This window comes from Dermochelys coriacea, chromosome 9, assembly GCF_009764565.3.
Source record: "Dermochelys coriacea isolate rDerCor1 chromosome 9, rDerCor1.pri.v4, whole genome shotgun sequence".
NCBI lineage: Eukaryota > Metazoa > Chordata > Testudines > Dermochelyidae > Dermochelys > Dermochelys coriacea.
The window spans coordinates 22,573,412-22,593,339 of NC_050076.1; the positions used below are offsets into that span (position 1 = coordinate 22,573,412).

Here is a 19,928-nt window from a genome sequence, read left to right on the forward strand (position 1 = left end):
GAACAGGAGCGGCTAACGGGAGTTTTGTGAGGAAGTTTAGAGGGAGAGTCGGGGGAGGGGGACGGGACTAGATACACTTAACATTCTTTAAACTTAAAGCCAAAAACACCCCCTGATAAAAACAAAATATCAACAAAGGAACAAGCTGCAGGAGTAAAAAGAGAATGCAGGCAGAAGTCCAGCAACAGAGTGGGGGTATCCAGTTTATTGCACCCAATGCAGCATGTATGATTACGTGCCCTATAGGCAGATGGCATATGTGTGTGTTTGGTTCAAGGAGCTCCTGGTCCTTGGAGACCGAGTATGGGCTTTGGAGACCAGAGTGGCTGAACTGGAGGAGCTAAGGGAGACAGAGGTACATAGCTGAGACTTTCTGGGACACAGTAGAACGATCCCACCCCCGTCTGACAGCTTCCGTGCTGTTGAGGAGGATGAAAGTCTCAGGGAAGGAGAACATCCAACTGGAGCAGAGGGAAATGATCCCATAGTTGGGAGGGACCCTCCTTCCATATGACGTTGTGGCGTATCCTCTCACACTGATGACATGTCTCCAGGGGAGGGAACTCCAGTTATTAGGAAGAGACAGGTAATGGTTATGGGGGATTCGACATTAGAAACATAAATAGCTGGGTTTGCGATGACTGGGAGAACCACATGGTGACTTGCCTGCCGGGTGCCGAGGTGGCAGATCTCTCAAAACATCTAGATAGACTTATGTGTAGTGCTGGGGAGGAGCTGGGGGACGTGGTACATGCAGGTACCAATGACATAGGGAAGGATAGGAGAGAGGTCCTGGAGGCCAAATTTAGGCTGCTAGGTAAGAGGTTAAAGTCCAAGACTTCCATGGTAGCATTCTCTGAAATGCTTTCAGTTCCACACGCAGGGACAGTTAGACAGGCAGAACTGCAGTGTCTCAATATATGGATGAGACGATGGTGTAGGGAGGAGGGGTTTAGATGTATTAGGAACTGGGGAAACTTTGGGGAAAGGGGGAACCTATACAGGAAGGATGGGCTCTACCTAAACCAAAATGGAATCAGATTGCTGGCACTTAAAATTTAAATGGTCGTAGAGCAGTTTTTAAATTAAGGGCTCGTGGAAAGCCGACAGGTGTGAAGGTGCATGTGGTTTGGACAGAGACATCCCTTAGAGGAGGATCTATTAATGGAGATTCTCTATGTCCTAGTAAGGAGGAGAGGATGGAAGAAAATAAAATATGGGTAGGATCTGATAAGAAACAGTCAAATGAAAAAGAGTCCCATTCCATTTCATCTTTTTTTAAAAGTTCTTATATACAAATGCTAGGAGTCTAAATAATAAGATGGGTGAACTAGAGTGCCTCATATTAAATGAGGATATTGATATAATAGGCATCACAGAAACTTGGTGGAGTGAGGATAATCAATGGAACACAGTAATACCAGGGTACAAAATATATCGGAAGGACAGAATAGGTTGTGCTGGTGGGGCGTGTGGCATTATATGTGAAAGAAAACATAGAATCAAATGAAGTAAAGGTCTTAAATGATCCAAACTGTACCATAGAATCTCTGTGGATGGTAACTCCATGCTCGAATAATAAGAATATAGCAGTAGGTATATATTACCACCCACCTGACAACGAATAGTGATAGTGACTGTTAAATGCTCAGGGAGATTAGGGAGGCTATTAAAATAAAAAACTCAACAATAATGGGGGATTTCAACTATCCCCATATTGACTGGTTTCAGAGTAGCAGCCGTATTAGTCTGTATTCGCAAAAAAGAAAAGGAGTACTTGTGGCACCTTAGAGACTAACAAATTTATTTGAGCATAAGCTTTATGTATTTATGTATTATGTACACTGTATTTTCCACTGAATGCATCCTATGAAGAGAGCTGTAGCTCACGAAAGCTTATGCTCAAACATATTGACTGGGTACATGTCATCTCTGGATGGGATGCAGAGATAGTTTCTTGACACCTTAAATGACTGCTTCTTGGAGCAGCTAGTCCTGGAACCCACAAGAGGCGAGGTAATTCTTGATTAGGTCCTAAGTGGAGCACAGGATCTGGTCCAAGAGGTGAATATAGCTGGACTGCTTGGTAATAGTGACCATAATATAATTAAATTTCTCCTTCTCATAACACAAGAACTAGGGATCACCAAATGAAATTTATAGGAAGCATGTTTAAAACAAACAAAAGGAAGTATTCCTTCACACAGTGCAAAGTCACCCTGTGGAACTCTGCCAGAGGAGTTATGAAGGCCAAGACTAACAGGATTCAAAAAAGAACTAGATAAGTTCATGGAGGATAGGTCCATCAATGGCTATTAGCCAGGATGGGTAGGGATGGTGTCCCTAGCCTCCGTTTGCCAGAAGCTAGAAATGGGCGACAGGGGTTCGATCACTTGATGATTACATGTTCTGTTCATTCCCTCTGGGGCACCTGGCATTGGCCACTGTTGGAAGACAGGATACTGGGCTAGACGGATTTTTGTTCTGACCCAGTATGACCGTTCTTATGTTCTTATATGTATGTTTTTAGCTGTGTGCTAAAGGCCACCGGGCCTGTGCAGCGGGGTCTGGGTTCCTGGCCGCCTGGCTGACCAGCACAGCGGTGTCCAGGCTGCCCAGCCTGACGTGGTGAGGAGGTCAGGGCTGCCAGCCAGCCCCGCAGGATCCGTGGTCTGGGGCTGCCGCCTGGTCCCTCAGCCTGAGCTCCACACCTGGCCGCACTCTGTGGAGGGGGCTCTGTGCAGGAGGCGCTGCGCATAGGGGTCTGGGGGCATTTTTGGTGGGGGGGCGCTTTGGTTCCCAACACTATGGGCTGCATAAGAATAGGTTGAGATCCACTGGTCTAGGCTTATGGACTTTAACTGTTTGTATGTATTTGAAAACATTATCCATTCTTTCATTTTTCTTGTGAAACATACATGTTTAATCCCCTGCTGTATTTCTTTTTCTAAAGTAGAAAGTTACGGTACTAAAGAGGATGACTCAGCTCAAGAGTGTAAATCAGGTAAGCAGAAAAGTACTATTCTTACTAAAGCTTTAAGTCTTATTGAAGAATCCATTGAAAACTGCAAGCAGATAATCCAAATAATACTCTCTTCTTTGAATCTGGGATATTTTACATTTTGGTCAACACCAAACTTCATAGAACAGGCTTGACCTACCGTTCTGATCCTTTTTAAAGGCACCTAAATAAGGTCTGTCATGTCACTGAGGTGTTATGTAAATAAAGGGAGGAATTTATGATGTTTTGATAGAGTAAGCTTGTGGTATCATTTTTATGCTAACTCCTCAAATTGTGTTTTTTTCTTACCAGTGTTTTCTTTTCAGCTTACACTTTTAAATGTAAGGTAATGAAACCTTTTTGCAACACATTCACTGTCTATGGATCAAATCATGGCTGGTCTGTGCAGATATGCTAGCGTGGGGAGAGGATTCATGGAAATCTTTCCCCACTATGCCTGCTGTGGGCCAGCCATAGCTTAGATTGCTGACATGGGGGCTTTATGTTATGGGGCTAGAGGTGGTCTCTCAGGTAGGAAGGTCCCAAACCATTCAGGGCTTTATATGTCATAACCAACATCTTAAACTCTACTCATAAACCAATAGGAAGCCCGTGCAGATTCTGGAGCATTGGTGTTGTATACTTCCAGCAAAAAAGCCCCCTCAATAAGGGTCGCTGTATTTCTCTCTCTCTCTCTTATGTGTATAACTTGTTGCCCAGCTAATCTGCTTGCATATCTAAATTTACGTTTTGCTTATCCATGAAGTTACTTAATTATTACCATGGCTAATGGGATGTAATTTTATTAAGGAGATGACAGTTCTGAAAATAACTCTGAAAGTAGCTCTGAAAGTGAGTCAGGTGAGTATTATGTTGCAATATCTGTATTTCATTGCACTCATTTAAGCTTTTAGGTTGATTTTAAATGATTAAAACACTACTGTTTATGTAAATAATTTCAAACCAGTTGTTTACCATGATCAGTTCAGTGATTAGATACTGAGAAGCTGAATAATATTTTATGTGCTCAAATTATTCTCATGGTCATTCATGAGTAAGGATTTACACAGAGAAGTAATAAAAAAAGGCTAAAGTTCTTTTATTCTAGACACAATACTTGTTGAAATCATTTTTTGTATCACAGTAGTTGTCCTTAGCAACAAGAGGTCATAAATACACTTAAAAATTGGCAGCAAAAGTGGCAAAACAGGATGAACAGAAAAAGAATTGCAGGAAGTGATTGCTATTAGTGAAAGGCATGCATGTTTTGAAGTATGTGTGTTATATTACCAGCAGTCTATTTATATTTCATAAATGTTGATAATTTAATTTGTATTTAAATAATTAGAAGGCTTTTTGTCTGCAGATACTGAGGAGGCAGATATAAGAAAAACAGGTGAGTATATATATATTTGTTATATATATATATATATTTGTTCTTATTTCTGTTTCCATAAAAGGACAAGTTCCATAAGTGATTCTTACAATAATTTATAGGGGGAAATGGGATGCAAGAGCAACCAAATGAATGAGTGTTGATACAATGTGTAGCATAGTCTATTTGTCAAGAATTTATTCCTGTTAATCCCTCCCCAAATTAATAAAGAGCCCAGTTAAGAATTTATATTATATGGTCTTACGCACTCATACCGTGTATTTATAAATAAGTACATTCAAAAATACTTTCTTAATGCAATTTTAAAGTTGCAGAGTTATGAACCCTAAATTCAGGAAATACCAAAGTTACTGTACTCCCTTGCATGTAAGCATTGCAAATAGCTATGGGGAAAACTAATCTCAGGTAAAATAGAGTTTACTCAAGAATGGATACAACTCACAGCCTTGAATTATGTGTTCACATATTGTTTTTCAGATAACATAGTATAACAGCATGTCACACACACCTCCCTTAAGATAGTGTGATCATGTAATTAAAGGAGTACTTGTGGCACCTTAGAGACTAACAAATTTATTAGAGCATAAGCTTTCGTGAGCTACAGCTCACTTCATCGGATGCATTTGGTGGAAAAAACAGAGGAGAGATTTATATACACACACACAGAGAACATGAAACAATGGGTTTATCATACACACTGTAAGGAGAGTGATCACTTAAGATAAGCCATCACCAACAGCAGGGGGGGGAAGGAGGAAAACCTTTCATGGTGACAAGCAGGTAGGCTAATTCCAGCAGTTAACAAGAATATCAGAGGAACAGTGGGGGGTGGGGTGGGAGGGAGAAATACCATGGGGAAATAGTTTTACTTTGTGTAATGACTCATCCATTCCCAGTCTCTATTCAAGCCTAAGTTAATTGTATCCAGTTTGCAAATTAATTCCAATTCAGCAGTCTCTCGTTGGAGTCTGTTTTTGAAGCTTTTTTGTTGAAGTATAGCCACTCTTAGGTCTGTGATCGAGTGACCAGAGAGATTGAAGTGTTCTCCAACTGGTTTTTGAATGTTATAATTCTTGACGTCTGATTTGTGTCCATTCATTCTTTTACGTAGAGACTGTCCAGTTTGGCCAATGTACATGGCAGAGGGGCATTGCTGGCACATGATGGCATATATCACATTGGTAGATGCACAGGTGAACGAGCCTCTGATGGTGTGGCTGATGTGATTAGGCCCTATGATGGTATCCCCTGAATAGATATGTGGACAGAGTTGGCAACGGGCTTTGTTGCAAGGATAGGTTCCTGGGTTAGTGGTTCTGTTGTGTGGTGTGTGGTTGCTGGTGAGTATTTGCTGAGAGTTACTGAGAGTTACCAAAAGAAACTACAGCATTTGCTCAAGAAACTCCCTGAAAAAGCACAAGAACAAATCCGCACAGACACACCCCTGGAGCCAGGACCTGGGGTATTCTATCTGCTACCCAAGATCCATAAACCTGGAAATCCTGGACGCCCCATCATCTCAGGCATTGGCACCCTGACAGCAGGATTGTCTGGCTATGTAGACTCCCTCCTCAGGCCCTTCGTTACCAGCACTCCCAGCTATCTTCGAGACACCACCGATTTCCTGAGGAAACTACAGTCCATTGGTGATCTTCCTAAAAACACCATCCTAGCCACTATGGATGTAGAAGCCCTCTACACCAACATTCCACACAAAGATGGACTACAAGCCATCAGGAACAGTATCCCCGATACTGTCACGGCTAACCTGGTGGCAGAACTTTGTGACTTTGTCCTGACCCATAACTATTTCACATTTGGTGACAATGTATACCTTCAAATCAGCGGCACTACGATGGGTACCCGCATGGCCCCACAGTATGCCAACATTTTTATGGCTGACTTAGAACAACGCTTCCTCAGCTCTCGTTCCCTAATGCCCCTACTCTACTTGCGCTACATTGATGACATCTTCATCATCTGGACCCATGGAAAAGAAGCTCTTGAGGAATTCCACCATGATTTCAACAATTTCCATCCCACCATCAACCTCAGCCTGGACCAGTCCACACAAGAGATCCACTTCCTGGACACTACGGTGCTAATAAGTGATGGTCACATAAACACCACCCTATATCGGAAACCTACTGACCGCTATTCCTACCTACATGCCTCTAGCTTTCATCCAGATCATACCACTCGATCCATTGTCTACAGCCAAGCGCTACGATATAACCGCATTTGCTCCAACCCCTCAGACAGAGACAAACACCTACAAGATCTCTATCATGCATTCCTACAACTACAGTACCCACCTGCTGAAGTGAAGAAACAGATTGACAGAGCCAGAAGAGTACCCAGAAGTCACCTACTACAGGACAGGCCCAACAAAGAAAACAACAGAACGCCACTAGCCATCACCTTCAGCCCCCAACTAAAACCCCTCCAACGCATCATCAAGGATCTACAACCTATCCTGAAGGACGAGCCATCGCTCTCTCAGATCTTGGGAGACAGACCAGTCCTTGCTTACAGACAGCCCCCCAATCTGAAGCAAATACTCACCAGCAACCACACACCACACAACAGAACCACTAACCCAGGAACCTATCCTTGCAACAAAGCCCGTTGCCAACTCTGTCCACATATCTATTCAGGGGATACCATCATAGGGCCTAATCACATCAGCCACACCATCAGAGGCTCGTTCACCTGTGCATCTACCAATGTGATATATGCCATCATGTGCCAGCAATGCCCCTCTGCCATGTACATTGGCCAAACTGGACAGTCTCTACGTAAAAGAATGAATGGACACAAATCAGACGTCAAGAATTATAACATTCAAAAACCAGTTGGAGAACACTTCAATCTCTCTGGTCACTCGATCACAGACCTAAGAGTGGCTATACTTCAACAAAAAAGCTTCAAAAACAGACTCCAACGAGAGACTGCTGAATTGGAATTAATTTGCAAACTGGATACAATTAACTTAGGCTTGAATAGAGACTGGGAATGGATGAGTCATTACACAAAGTAAAACTATTTCCCCATGGTATTTCTCCCTCCCACCCCACCCCCCACTGTTCCTCTGATATTCTTGTTAACTGCTGGAATTAGCCTACCTGCTTGTCACCATGAAAGGTTTTCCTCCTTCCCCCCCCTGCTGTTGGTGAAGGCTTATCTTAAGTGATCACTCTCCTTACAGTGTGTATGATAAACCCATTGTTTCATGTTCTCTGTGTGTGTGTATATAAATCTCTCCTCTGTTTTTTCCACCAAATGCATCCGATGAAGTGAGCTGTAGCTCACGAAAGCTTATGCTCTAATAAATTTGTTAGTCTCTAAGGTGCCACAAGTACTCCTTTTCTTTTTGCGAATACAGACTAACACGGCTGCTACTCTGAAACCCATGTAATTAAAGACTCTCACAGCCTGATTCTGCAACCTTTTCTGCTGGCACTACTAATGTGAGTATACATTACTCACCATGATTAAAGGCTGCAGAATCAGGTCAGTGGTGCATATTATAGGTAGAGCTGGTAGTGCCACCTATAGTTAAGGTAGCCTGACACTTCCCATTAAAAAACCCTGTTTTCAGTTGCTTATGACATTGCCAAACTTTAATGATTCAGACTGATATGTTCCATGCTGAGTGTTGAAGCTTTTTGCAAAGTTTCAGCAAAAATGGTCCATCCATTTCCAAAAACAATATTAGGGAAAAATACATTGTTTTCCCCATATTTAAAGAGAAAAATTCTTACATCCATTTCATTGAGAAGCTCTACTGCAGTGGTTCCCAAAGTTTTTTTTTTGCAGACCACTTCAAAATTGCTGAGGGTCTCAGCAGACCACTTAATGATCTTTCCAAATGTTGTTTGTACTGTTAGCTAACTATTGTAAAGCGCTTTGGATAAAAGCACTATATACAAAAAAACTTTAATAATAATTAATTTTTTTTTGTTCTACAAATAAAAACATACCACTCATATTTTAATATCAGTAGTCTTACCTTTCTAATGCGATGGATGTGCCCTCTCTCCCCTGCTGCGGCAGCCCCTTAGCTGGGGCTAGGAAGGAGTGGGGTCTCTCCCTCTCTTCTCCACCGTAGCAGCCCCTGAGCTAGGGCTGGGAAGGAGGGCCATCTCTCCTTGGCAGCCATAGCCCAGGAGCTGGGGAAAGTCACCTCTTTCTCTGGCCGCCATAGCCCTGCACGTCCCAAATTCACCCCACTCCCTCTTCTCACCCCACTGCCCCCTTCCACCTATCCCCTATTCCCCCCAAGGCCACCACCTCACCTCACATGTGCGTCTCTCCAGGGTCCAGGCAACTAATTAGTGGAGCTGTGCAGGCGTGGCTCCACTAATTATTTGCACGCTCTTCATTCTCTCATGTGTGGCCGCCCAGGCACGTACCTTAGAGGGAACTATCCGCGGACGACCTGAAAGGAGTTTGCGGACTACTGGTGGTCCATGGACCACAGTTTGAGAACTTCTGATTAGGTGCCTGAACCCTGGAGAAGACACAAATGTGAGGTGAGGTGGTGGCCTTGGGGGATATAAGGGGGTAGGTGGGAGGGGGCAGTGGAGTGAGAAGAGGGGTTGGGGGGCATTTGGGACGTGCAGGGCTGTGGCAGCCAGAGAAAGAGGTGACTTTCTCCAGCTCCAGAGCAACAGCTGCCAGGGAGAGACAGCCCTCCTTCCCAGCTCCAGCTTGGGGGCTGCTGCGGCAGGGGAGAGAAGGCACATCCATCCCATTAGAAAGGTAAGACTACTGATATTAAAATATGAGTTGTGTGCTTTTATTGTAGAACAAAAAAATTATTATTATTAAGGGTTTTTTTATATAGAGCTTTTATCCAAAGTGCTTTACAATAGTTAGCTAACGGTACAAACAACATTTGGAAAGATCATTAAGTGGTCCTCCGAGAACTGCAGCAATTCTCAAGTGGTCGGCAATAAATAAAGTTTGAGAACCACTGCTCTAATGCATGTATGGTTTGGAGCTGGGACTTGAAATTTGGCATGGGAGAATTACCCTGGTGTCAGGGATATGATTTTTGTCATCTATTTAAAAGAGTGTCTGAATTTGGCCAAGTTATAAGCCTTTAAAAATCTCACTTCACACATGCTCAGTAGAGATTTGTTAAAATTTGGCAATTAAATTCTCTGAAGATTCCATCTCCTCCTCCTGGGGGAATTCTGCACACACACAAAAAATTCTGCACACAATATTTGAAAATTCTGCAAAATTTTGCATATTGTATTTGTCAAAATAACACAATATAATCATGTCAGTTCCAATTATTTCGGTATTTAATTTCAAAATATCTGTCAGTGAGTATGTCTGTAACAATACGACCAAAAAAAAAGATTCTGGTAATTTTTTTTTACATAGATTTCTTACTATGCATATTAATGCAGAACTTTGAGTAATTCATTTAAATTACAATACAGAACTGTATTTCCTGCACTGTCAGAAGTAGTGCAAAGGCTTGGGGGAGTCAGGGGTATCCAAGGAGCTGAGGGAGGGGGAAGGAGCCTAGGAGTGAACCTGAAGGATGTTGGGTGTAGGTGTGAGAAGCTTTTTGGGGGGAAGGGGGATTGTTAGGGAGTTGGGAAGCCTCCCCCATGCAGACCCTGACTGATCCCAAGCCTCTCCCATTCAGTCAGTCACATCTGCCCCCGTCCCTGCACTCCCCATCCCCATGGGTCTCTGTAGCCCCTCTCCTCCATCCCCAGGCTCAATGTTGTCACTCCACTAGCTCCTGAGCCAATGCCCCAATCTATGACCCTCTAGCATGCCCTACTCTGTCTGAACCTGGCTCTGCGGCATGGTGCTGTGATAAACTTCTACTTCTGGGGGAGTTCTAAAGCACTGGGCATCAATTTTTTTTCCCCCACAGAAAATACATTCACCCCAGAAGTGCTGCAGTTCTGCCTTTTGCCTACCAGAGGCTGCTGTGGTGCCAGAGCAGCTGGCTGCGTTCATGGGTTCACACACTTTTCCAATGGGTTTCCTGAAAGGGGATGGGGGATTGAGGTCAGACAAAGAGCCAGTAGTGGTGGGAATTGGAATAGCTGGGCAAGGGTAGTGGGAAAAGAAGACCAGGGTTGGAAGATTGGGGCTGGCTGGACAAGGTGACTGGAACTGGGATGAGGAGCCTAGAGGGGTGGAGACTGGGACTGGATAGACAAGGCAATGGAATTGGGGTGAAGAGCTGTGTGGGGTATGTAGGAAACTGGGGTGGGGAGCTGAGGGGAGAAGCAGAACTGGCATAGGGACAGACTGGAGGGGGCATGGGCAGAAGGGGTCACGTTTGTGGGGAACAAGAGCGAAAGGATCTATGACTTCTGTGACTCCTCATAGCATTTCTCTGCTGTCAGGAAATACCTGGGAAACCCGTTGACAAAGTGTGTGTCTGATCCCCATCTGCTGCTGATCCCTAAAAGATGACAGCCTACTACAGCTATCTGTTACTCTGTTAACTCAATGGCAAGGGTCTGTGCTGTAGATCTAAAGGTTCCTATCCTACTGATGAACATGTAGGGGTCAGTATGATTCCACCTGCTGATTCCAATTTCTGTTCTTGAAAATCTAAAAATATTACACACAAAAAACCTATGTGAAAAGAATATTAAGTTTGTAAAGGCAAACACTGGAAAATTAGGAGATGTTAGAATTAAGGCGGACCATGCCCTCTTATGCATACACATTATGATAAGAGTCTTTGTGCTTACCTTCATAGAACCCTGAAATTTATCCATTATTTCATACATTCTTAAATATGAAGGCCATAAGGGACCATTTTGATCATCTAATCTCTCCTCTTGCATGACACAGACCATATATTTAACCCAGTGATTTCTGCATCTATGCTAACAATTTGAGGTTGAACCACAAGAGTTAACGGAAAGACAACACTTAAACATAGGTTACCATGTGCCTTGGACAGTGAAGACAGAAATACAGTATTGATGAAAGAGTTTTTATTTTTATTTACATTTAAATCAGACTTTATGAATCTCATGGGTCTGATTCTATTATGTGAATTGAAATAAAGGAGATGAGGTTGCTGATGAAGGAAGGGAATAGTAGCTTCATTTCTTTTGTGTAGGCAGTTGAAGTCAGTGGGGTTGTGCCAGTGCACCTGTGAGCAGAAATTTGCCCAGAGGTTTGACGGATTTGATATATGGCGTATTTCTGCAAAATATCACTGGATTAAGCAGTGGAAAAAACTAGAATGAAAGGGAGGTTAGAATGTTTAGAGCTGATGGAAGGTTATTAAAAAAGATCATCCTCAGCTTTATTTTATGCAAAAGCTTTGACTGAGGCCTGTTTCAACTTGAGTATAGTTCATTATAAATAATTGTGTATGAAATGTGTATTTTATAGAAGTAATCTTTTTTATAGATGAAAAATTGGAAAAGAATGAATTGCTGCCACCTGTTGAATCAGATATGAATGGATCTTGTTGAAATTGTTCATCTTACAATTTTTAATAATTTTTCATTTTAAAGAGTTGATTTTTACCTCTATTTTTTTCATTTAGAGGCTAATAGTCAATTTCGCTGTGAACATGTCAAGACTGAACACGTACGTTTTTAAAATCCACATGAGAATTTGTGTTAGTATTTTGCAAATTGTAATTCTGCAAAATTTGTGCTTCACCAAATTTATTCATTTATAAATATAGAACCAGAAAGAGCAAGTGACCCCCAGAAGACTTTCCAGAGGACAATTTTGGTAGGTATTGTTTAATGTAATTGGTGGATGTTTACATTGTCCAGCTCAGAGTGCTTCTATCTTCATCTGAATTACATAAGCGATTAATTTATTGTATGTGTCCTGCTCAGTAACATGTTTATAATTGTAAGTGAAGACGTCTCAAAATCCATTAAAAATAAACAGTTCATTACTCTCATCAGCACTAGCTTCTGGGACCAATCCAGCAAAATTTAACTTGAAGTATGTGAGCAGTCTCATTGAAGTAATTAAAGTTAAGCATGTGCTTAAGTCCGAGGCTTCTGTAAGGTGTCTTGTTCTGTAATTCCCTTTTTTCCACCTGAACTTGTCTAGACGGTTGTGTACTTTCCATTTGAATGTCTGCCACAGTTATTCATGCATTTCTCACCTCTGGATTGGATTACTGTAATGTGCTTTACTTTGGATTAGTTCTGAATATCACTCAGGTTATATCTATATAGCAGCTGGGAGGGCGTTTCCCAGCATGGGCAGACAGATGTGCTAGGTCTGCTTGAGCTAGCGTGCTAAAAATGCGGTGGCAAGAGTGGCAGCTCGAGCTAGCTGTCTGTGCCACCCTGTCCACACTTCTATTTTAGCACAATAGCTTGAACAGAACTAGTATGTGTCTGCCTGCCTGCATGGGGAATCACCCTCCGAGCTGCTGTGACCCTGAGAAACTTCAGCTAAGGTCTGGTCCAACATCCACTGAAGTCAATAGGAGTTGGTTTGAGCCCCTAGTGCAGGTAGCAGCTCTCCACTTTACCTGTGTATCAAGCTCTGCACTGGTTTGGACTTCCTCCATTCCTGCATTCATTTAGCTGACACGCTAAAAAAACAAACAAAGAAGCCTAGGCTTAATTTAAAAAAAAAATTAAATAAAAAGATTTTATATGCTATTTTCCATGCTGTTCTTGGTGGGGAGAAAACCTCAAAGAAAGAGTCATTTTTAAAAAATAATTTATCTCATATGAACCACCTTTAAACAAATCACATTATGTGATATTTAATATATAATGAAAGTTAAACTGTATTTGTCACATTTGTCCAATACAGGTTGAAGCTGGAGGCAGAGGGAACTTACCAATGTACTGTTACAGGCTTGATTTTCGATGTAACCAAGGCTGCTGTAATCAAATATTCTGTGTTGTCTTGGAGCAAATATGCTGATTATGTTAAAAAACCATGGATAGTCGGTGGCCCTATATTTGATGTCAGTTGTGACTCAGCCTCTGTTCTTACTTCCATTCAATTCCCACATTCCCTCAGCCTAAATGGTAAGTACTGTATATTGAGTTTAACAAATGTAGCTATCTATTACTATTCATTATAAGAAATGCTAATGTTTTGGTATCTCTTTGCAGATCATGAGTCTGACATGACGTTCAAAGTTTTACATATCAAAAGTACTGGTCCAGCATTTGAGCCTTCCGTTGATCATTCAGTGACGCATGTCAAATGGCATGTGAGTTCTTTCTCTCCAGTAGGACCGGTTATTCAAACGCAAGAGCCAGTACAGTACAATGGGGCTGTAATTTTATACAAAGTTGTCAATAATCACCCTTCCTTATCATTTCGTGTGTATGTAGCAACAAATAATGATTCATTTATAAAGGTACAGTATGTTTTTTTAACTTACCAGTGGAAAGTACTCAAATTCAATATAAATATGCCCAAATGTTGATCATTAAAATGTTGACATTATCAAGTAGTTTAGGCCTCATATCTGATGTACATTAAATTTATAATGTGGCCATGATGTTGTAGACATAGAGAGTCTATCTTCCACTAAAAAACAAAAGGAGTACTTGTGGCACCTTAGAGACTAACAAATTTATTTGAGCATAAGCTTTCTTGAGCTACAGCTCACTTTATCGGATGCATGCAGCTCATGAAAGCTTATGCTCAAATAAATTTGTTAATCTCTAAGGTGCCACAAGTACTCCTTTTCTTTTTGTGGATACAGACTAACACGGCTGCTACTCTGAAACCTGATCTTCTAATAGAGTATCTCACATGCAGGGGTCTAGGAGTCATTGGGAATTCCATGCATGGAGGGCGTGCAGGATCAGGATGAGGACCAGAATGGTTCAACTCCCAGATTAGCTCATACTCCGTCATTCATTTTCATTGTTTGTGACCAAATTGACTTTTAAGCTGCCCTGTGTAACATAATAGTGAGAGAATGATATTTGAAAGTTACTGAAGAATAGATACTGGGCAGGACTCACTCTGATCCAGTCGGCATTGTGATGCTGTTTGCAGGGGGCTAACAATAGGTCTGCTCCTTGCTTTATTCAGAGGAGGCTAAATATGAAGTCAACATGTCGACAATTAGAACTCAGTCCTGCAAAGAATTGTGCACCCTCATTTCCCATGGGGAAGTTTTCTCATGGGCAGTGGAAAGTGGTCAGCACCTCAGAGGATAGAGTTCAATGAAACTAGAGAAGGTAGAAGAATGTTTCTCTGGTGGTTTTTTGCTAATGAATGCTTTTGTAAATTTGTATATTGCTTTTTGTAAGGCTTGTTGTGTGGAAAGGCACGTATGTGGTAAAAAGGATTATTAGTAATGAGCAGAAATAAAAGTTGTGAGTAGCACTTTAAAAAAAGCCCTGTAGACAATCACAGTCATTATTTGCATAATGAGATATCATCTGAATGCAAAAAGAAAAGGAGTACTTGTGGCACCTTAGAGACTAACAAATTTATTTGAGAATCCGAATGCAGTGGCTTACTGATCTGCACAGGGTAAGGCTCCAGCAAAATCTGATTGGGGAGGGATCTGGGTGCCTTGGGCACATAAACCTGTCCAGCTATGAGTGAGAATATATCCCATGATCTGTAAATGTTTGATTTTACCACTTACTTTCCAAGGAAAAGCATCACCATCCATTAATAAAACTGGGGATAGAGAAAACCAGAAAGAAGTTTAGAAGCACATCACTGTTTATGAAATTCTTTAATTTGTAGACCAGGATGAGTATCAAGTAAATGTATTTTTAAATTTTAGGATATCTCGAAATCAGTAAAACATTCTGATAAGAAATTCATCAAAATTGACAAGCCCCCGGTTTGTCTAAAACGCCTACAAAATGGAAAGAGATACAGATTAATTAGTGAGTCAGAAGCTGAAATAACTCCTGAGGTATGTTCAATATGAATACATAATTGGACTGTCAATGTGCATATCACAGCTCAGCTGCAAACATTTTGTGAAAAATACAGGTTTTATCATTTATACTCCTCATAAATTCATGGCATGCATCAGTGTAAATGAATTCTAGCACATTTGTTTGTTATCATTACAGGAAAGCTATACCTTTAGAAACTCTAAAACTATAGGGGTGAATCCGGGCCCCACATGAAATCACTGGCAAACTTCCTGTTGGCTTCATTGCTGCCAGGATTACACTCCAGATCTATGCCACAGCTTTTCCGAAAGCTGCCTTTTTATATTTAAGCTATTTTAATGCTTACAGTACATGTTTCAGCTTTTTTAAAAAACTGATTTACATTTTTAGGAAATTGAATTTGTTGATGGCTCTCTCTTAAAATTAAAAAGTTATATTGAAGTCTACTTGGAGCAACCTATGGAGTTTACATTATCTTTGATTGAACTTGAGTCTGAAGAAATTGTCTGGAAAGCAAAACTAAGAGAATGTGAGTATTTTTTGTGTTTGACTGAGCTATAGTTTGTTTCTGTTGAAAACTTGTGCAAGTTTGGGTCAAATTCTGCTTCCATTGAGGTCACCAGATCTGGAGCTGAAAGTGCCAAAACACTAGGAGAAGGCAGCTGCGATCCTTGTGGCTAGGACAGAGGCAGGGAATAGTGGAAAATGTAATGTAATTTATATTAATTTAAATATTATATATAATATAAAATATCTCAACATTTTATAACTTTTATTTGTGGGTTTACGCATGTGCTGCAGTAGAAGTGCAGTTATGAGAGCGTAACATCATTACAACCTCAGAAATGAGAACGGCAAAATATATTTTCCATTTGGTTAATAATATATGTATAATATACATTTGAAAAAGAGCAAAGGCCTGAATATATATTTACATGAGCATAGTATAAATATGAATTTACCTAAAACACTAGAAGTAGAGCATTGAGTACTCTGATTTAATTTATGGTACATGGTGAAACTTTACCCTGCAAAATATTTATTTATTTGTTTATTTGTATAGCTAATATTACCCAAATTTTCAGATAACCACGACTGAAAGATGCCCAACAATCAATGTAAAATAAATATTTATACAATACAGAGTTTTATGACTTTAGATCTAGTGATATAACAATAATGATAGTAATATTGTACTTCATCATTTTCCAAAATGTTTGTTCCCTGTTTTACCCAAGTAGATAGATTTTCTAAGAAACTGCTATTCATTATGAAAGTCTGTAGGGATGTGAATGAATCTCGGTAATGAAATCAATACAGAAAGGAATAGATACTAGGATATTTGGGAACTGTGTTTCAAAAAAGATTTGGTTCATGAATGTTATGTAAATATCATGTTGTGATGATTTAGAATGACATAACACTATAGTAGAACCTTACTTATTTACACTAATGACTGAGAACCTGTTAGAAGATGGTCAGAATTAGCCAAGAGTTAAATCTTAACTTCCATGGATTTGGATCAGGCTGTTTATCAACTGACCAAACAGTAAAAATTGAAAGAATTTCACATTGCAGAGTAGACTGTTTTAATTTATTTTGGAGTTCTAATTATTAAAGATAATACATCATATTATACATGCTGTGAAATATTTGATAAAAGTAACAAAATCATAGCAAAATGATATCTCATTACAGTACCCTACTGTTAAATCTTTGCTGAGCAGCGGAAGAGACTAATAATTTTTCTGTGTGAGAATTATTGGATTTGTGGATTAGCAGTGAGAATTATTGTAGTGCCTTTCATTTACTCCAGAAAACATTTATATTTTAACAGGTGACTGGATCCTACATGACCAGAACAAGAATGAGCAGAAAAGAAAAACAGTCAGTAAGTTATTTAAATGAAAAGTGGGTACTACATTATTTCTATTCTTTACAACTTGGTTGTGCTGTGTAAACTTCCTCCCTCTTGGGGTTATTGCACCCCCTTCCAGCAGCGTTGGGGAGTCAGTATGTTTGTCAGGATGGCCTGACTTGCAACCATGTAACTGCCCTATTAGCACTTCCCATCTCTACTGGGGGGCCCAGCACACTGCCCATTAGCAGGGGTCCCCAGTCCCTGGTTGGAGTGCACAGCAACAGTCTGTGACTCCGGCCCTGCGGAGTTAGGGTTGCCAGGTGTCCAGTTTTAATCAGAAAGTTTGGTAGAAAAAAGGACCTGACAATGTCTGTTCAAATGTACTGACTAGACACCCAAAGTCTGGTTACTGTGGGCAGGAGAGGTGGGGAGGTGCTGGGTCATCACCTGCGCCCATAGGCGCCGACTTCCCCTCTGCCTGTTAGGCGGCAGGGGCGGAGGGGTGGGAAGCGCTGGGAGGGAGTGGGAGGGGATATGGCACACTGGGGAGCGTGGGAGGCGGAAGGGCGGGGGAGAGGGGAACTTGGCTGCCGCTGGGTGGCTCCAGCCCCGGAGCACTTACAGAGTCAGCGCCTATGCCTGTGCCAGTTCCTACTCAGCTGGGGCTGCCTCCTACCTATGCTGGGAGACTGCAGCTCCCAGCCCTGGCTCCACAGGCAAGTCCTCCTGACCTGGACAGAGGGGAGTGTGCGGAAGAGGGAAACAGCAGTGAGCAATGGAGGGAAGAGAAGCGAATGAGGCGGGCCTCGGGGCAGGGGTGGGGCCTCAGGGGGAAGAGGAGGGGCAGTTCTGGCCCTCCTGCTGGAGTGTCTGTTTTTTAAATATTACAAAGTTGGCAACCCCAATTGGAGTGTGGGGGTTGATCAATGAAAAAGTCTATCGCCCTCGGCCTCCTGGCTGGGGCAGGCAACCACCAAACAGTCTCTGGTCTCAGGTCCCTTTAGGATGTGTTCTGAGCAACAGTTACTGGCTCAGGCCTAAGGTTTCATGCCCAGCCAGCTCCCGAGAGTGGGGTGGGGAAAGGGGACCCATGCCCATCCTGATCCACCAGGTCCCAGCCCAGGAGCCTAGCAGTGAAAGGCAATCCCACCAGGGGCTCAGCAGGGAAGCGGGCGGTTGCTGCTTTGCAGTCCAGCAGCCCAACTGGACCAATGTCTGGTTTCGCTGGGCAACTTCCTACCAGTTCCTGTGGGTGTCACTTGGTTGCAGCCCAGCTGTGGCTTGCAGGCTTGCAGTTGGGAGGCCCTTAGAATCATAGAATATCAGGGTTGGAAGGGACCTCAGGAGATCATCTAGTCCAACCCCCTTGCTCCAGTCTCTCCCCAGTATCTTCTATCTTCTGGGGCAGTAGGTTGCAACTGGTCCTGGACCTCACGGAGGGGCTCAGCTCTCTGAGAGAGCTGTCTGCCTCGTTCTCTGGTCCAGCCGAACTGAGCTGCAGGGCCCTACTCTTATACTTCCTGCCCTGCTCCTGCACTTCCAGGGAGGGTGGGACACAGTGAGCTGCGCCTAGCAAATTAAAGATTATGTCATGTGATGAAGCCTCAAGGAATATGTCCAACCAAAATTGGCAACCCTAGCTCTGCCTTTCAAGGGAAGTAAACCCCCTCTGCACTGGAGAGAGGCCACTCTGTTTCAGTACATGCTGATTTAGCACAGGAGAAGAATATATGGTACAAAAAAGTAAAATCAGTTGTCATCTACTCCTTAGGAAACAGAAGACGGAAATCAAGCAACAGCCTTTCTGATGAAGAATTTTATAATAAAAGGCTAAAGGGTAGAGATATTTCAGGTAGAGAATTTTTGTGTGATTCAAAAATATTTGTTTATGGTTCATTTTATACTGTTTATTTATTTCTTAGGGCTAAATGTTAAATTGGCCTCCACAAATCTGACCACAGAATTTATGGGGACAGAAACCTGCATTTGTGGATGCAGAAGGCATCAATATACCTCATTTGTAGGAACAAATGTTTGCTTGTATGACCACAGGTTGATGATATAAATTAGGTGAGTGCATACATCAAGACAAAAGAGCTGCTTTTGAAGAATTTTTGCTATAGTGCTGGATTTTTTTTCCAGAAGAACTCTCCACCTGATGACTGGGACTGGATCTTCTCAAAGTTCAGCTCCCATTCTGGGAAGTGCTCAGCACCCAGCAGCAATTATTGAGAAGTCAATGGGACTCAAGCACATGCTTATGTACTTTGCTGAATTAGGGCCTTAATTCAATACGTTCCAATATCAGATGTACCTGCTGCTACTGGATATGCTAACAGATAACAGGTTGCACAGATAATTCTAGATGCCTCTAAGAACCTTTGCTTTATTTTTCTTCCAAACATATTGCTAAAAGTTCAGCCTTGCTGGCTTTCCTAATGGTTACTCTGAGAAATTATAGACATGCTGGGGTTAATCACCAAAATGTCATACAGAGGAGTATCATATTACAGTAGACTTACAATATTTAAAATTGTACATTTGGATACAGTTTCTGTTTACAATTTCATATATATAAAGTTTTAGCCCAGAACTTTACATTACATTTTTAACCCCTGCTTTACAGTGTTTGAATTCTATCCAGGAAAGGGATACATCTTTTGCTTCCAGTACCTATTTTTGCATGGTCAGCTCATCCAAAGAAAATAATGGTAATGTCTGAATAAGGTGATATTCAAGAAATGCAGAAAGAATCAGCAAAAAAACCGAGGAGTACTTGTGGCACCTTAGAGACTA

General features: G+C 41.7%; 1 protein-coding gene across 21 annotated transcripts in view; it reads left to right on the forward strand.

The window, feature by feature from the left end:
- LOC119861950 (NACHT, LRR and PYD domains-containing protein 1b allele 5-like) overlaps positions 1-19,928 on the forward strand; it is a 42,024-nt gene that overhangs the window by 18,477 nt on the left and 3,619 nt on the right. For 4 of the 21 annotated variants that reach the window (XM_043491896.1, XM_043491898.1, XM_043491901.1 and 1 more), the window contains 12 exons: positions 2,954-3,004; positions 3,812-3,862; positions 4,368-4,397; positions 11,811-11,855; positions 11,950-11,993; positions 12,094-12,143; positions 13,197-13,417; positions 13,505-13,755; positions 15,151-15,285; positions 15,662-15,800; positions 17,109-17,162; positions 18,904-18,984. In XM_043491896.1, the coding sequence (XP_043347831.1) occupies positions 2,954-3,004; positions 3,812-3,862; positions 4,368-4,397; positions 11,811-11,855; positions 11,950-11,993; positions 12,094-12,143; positions 13,197-13,417; positions 13,505-13,755; positions 15,151-15,285; positions 15,662-15,800; positions 17,109-17,162; positions 18,904-18,984 (1,152 nt within the window). Of the gene's footprint in view, positions 1-2,797; positions 3,005-3,811; positions 3,863-4,367; positions 4,398-11,810; positions 11,856-11,949; positions 11,994-12,093; positions 12,144-13,196; positions 13,418-13,504; positions 13,756-15,150; positions 15,286-15,661; positions 15,801-17,108; positions 17,163-18,903; positions 18,985-19,928 lie in introns of those variants that run through there. The other 17 variants (XM_043491897.1, XM_043491899.1, XM_043491902.1 and 14 more) reach the window with 10 other exon arrangements.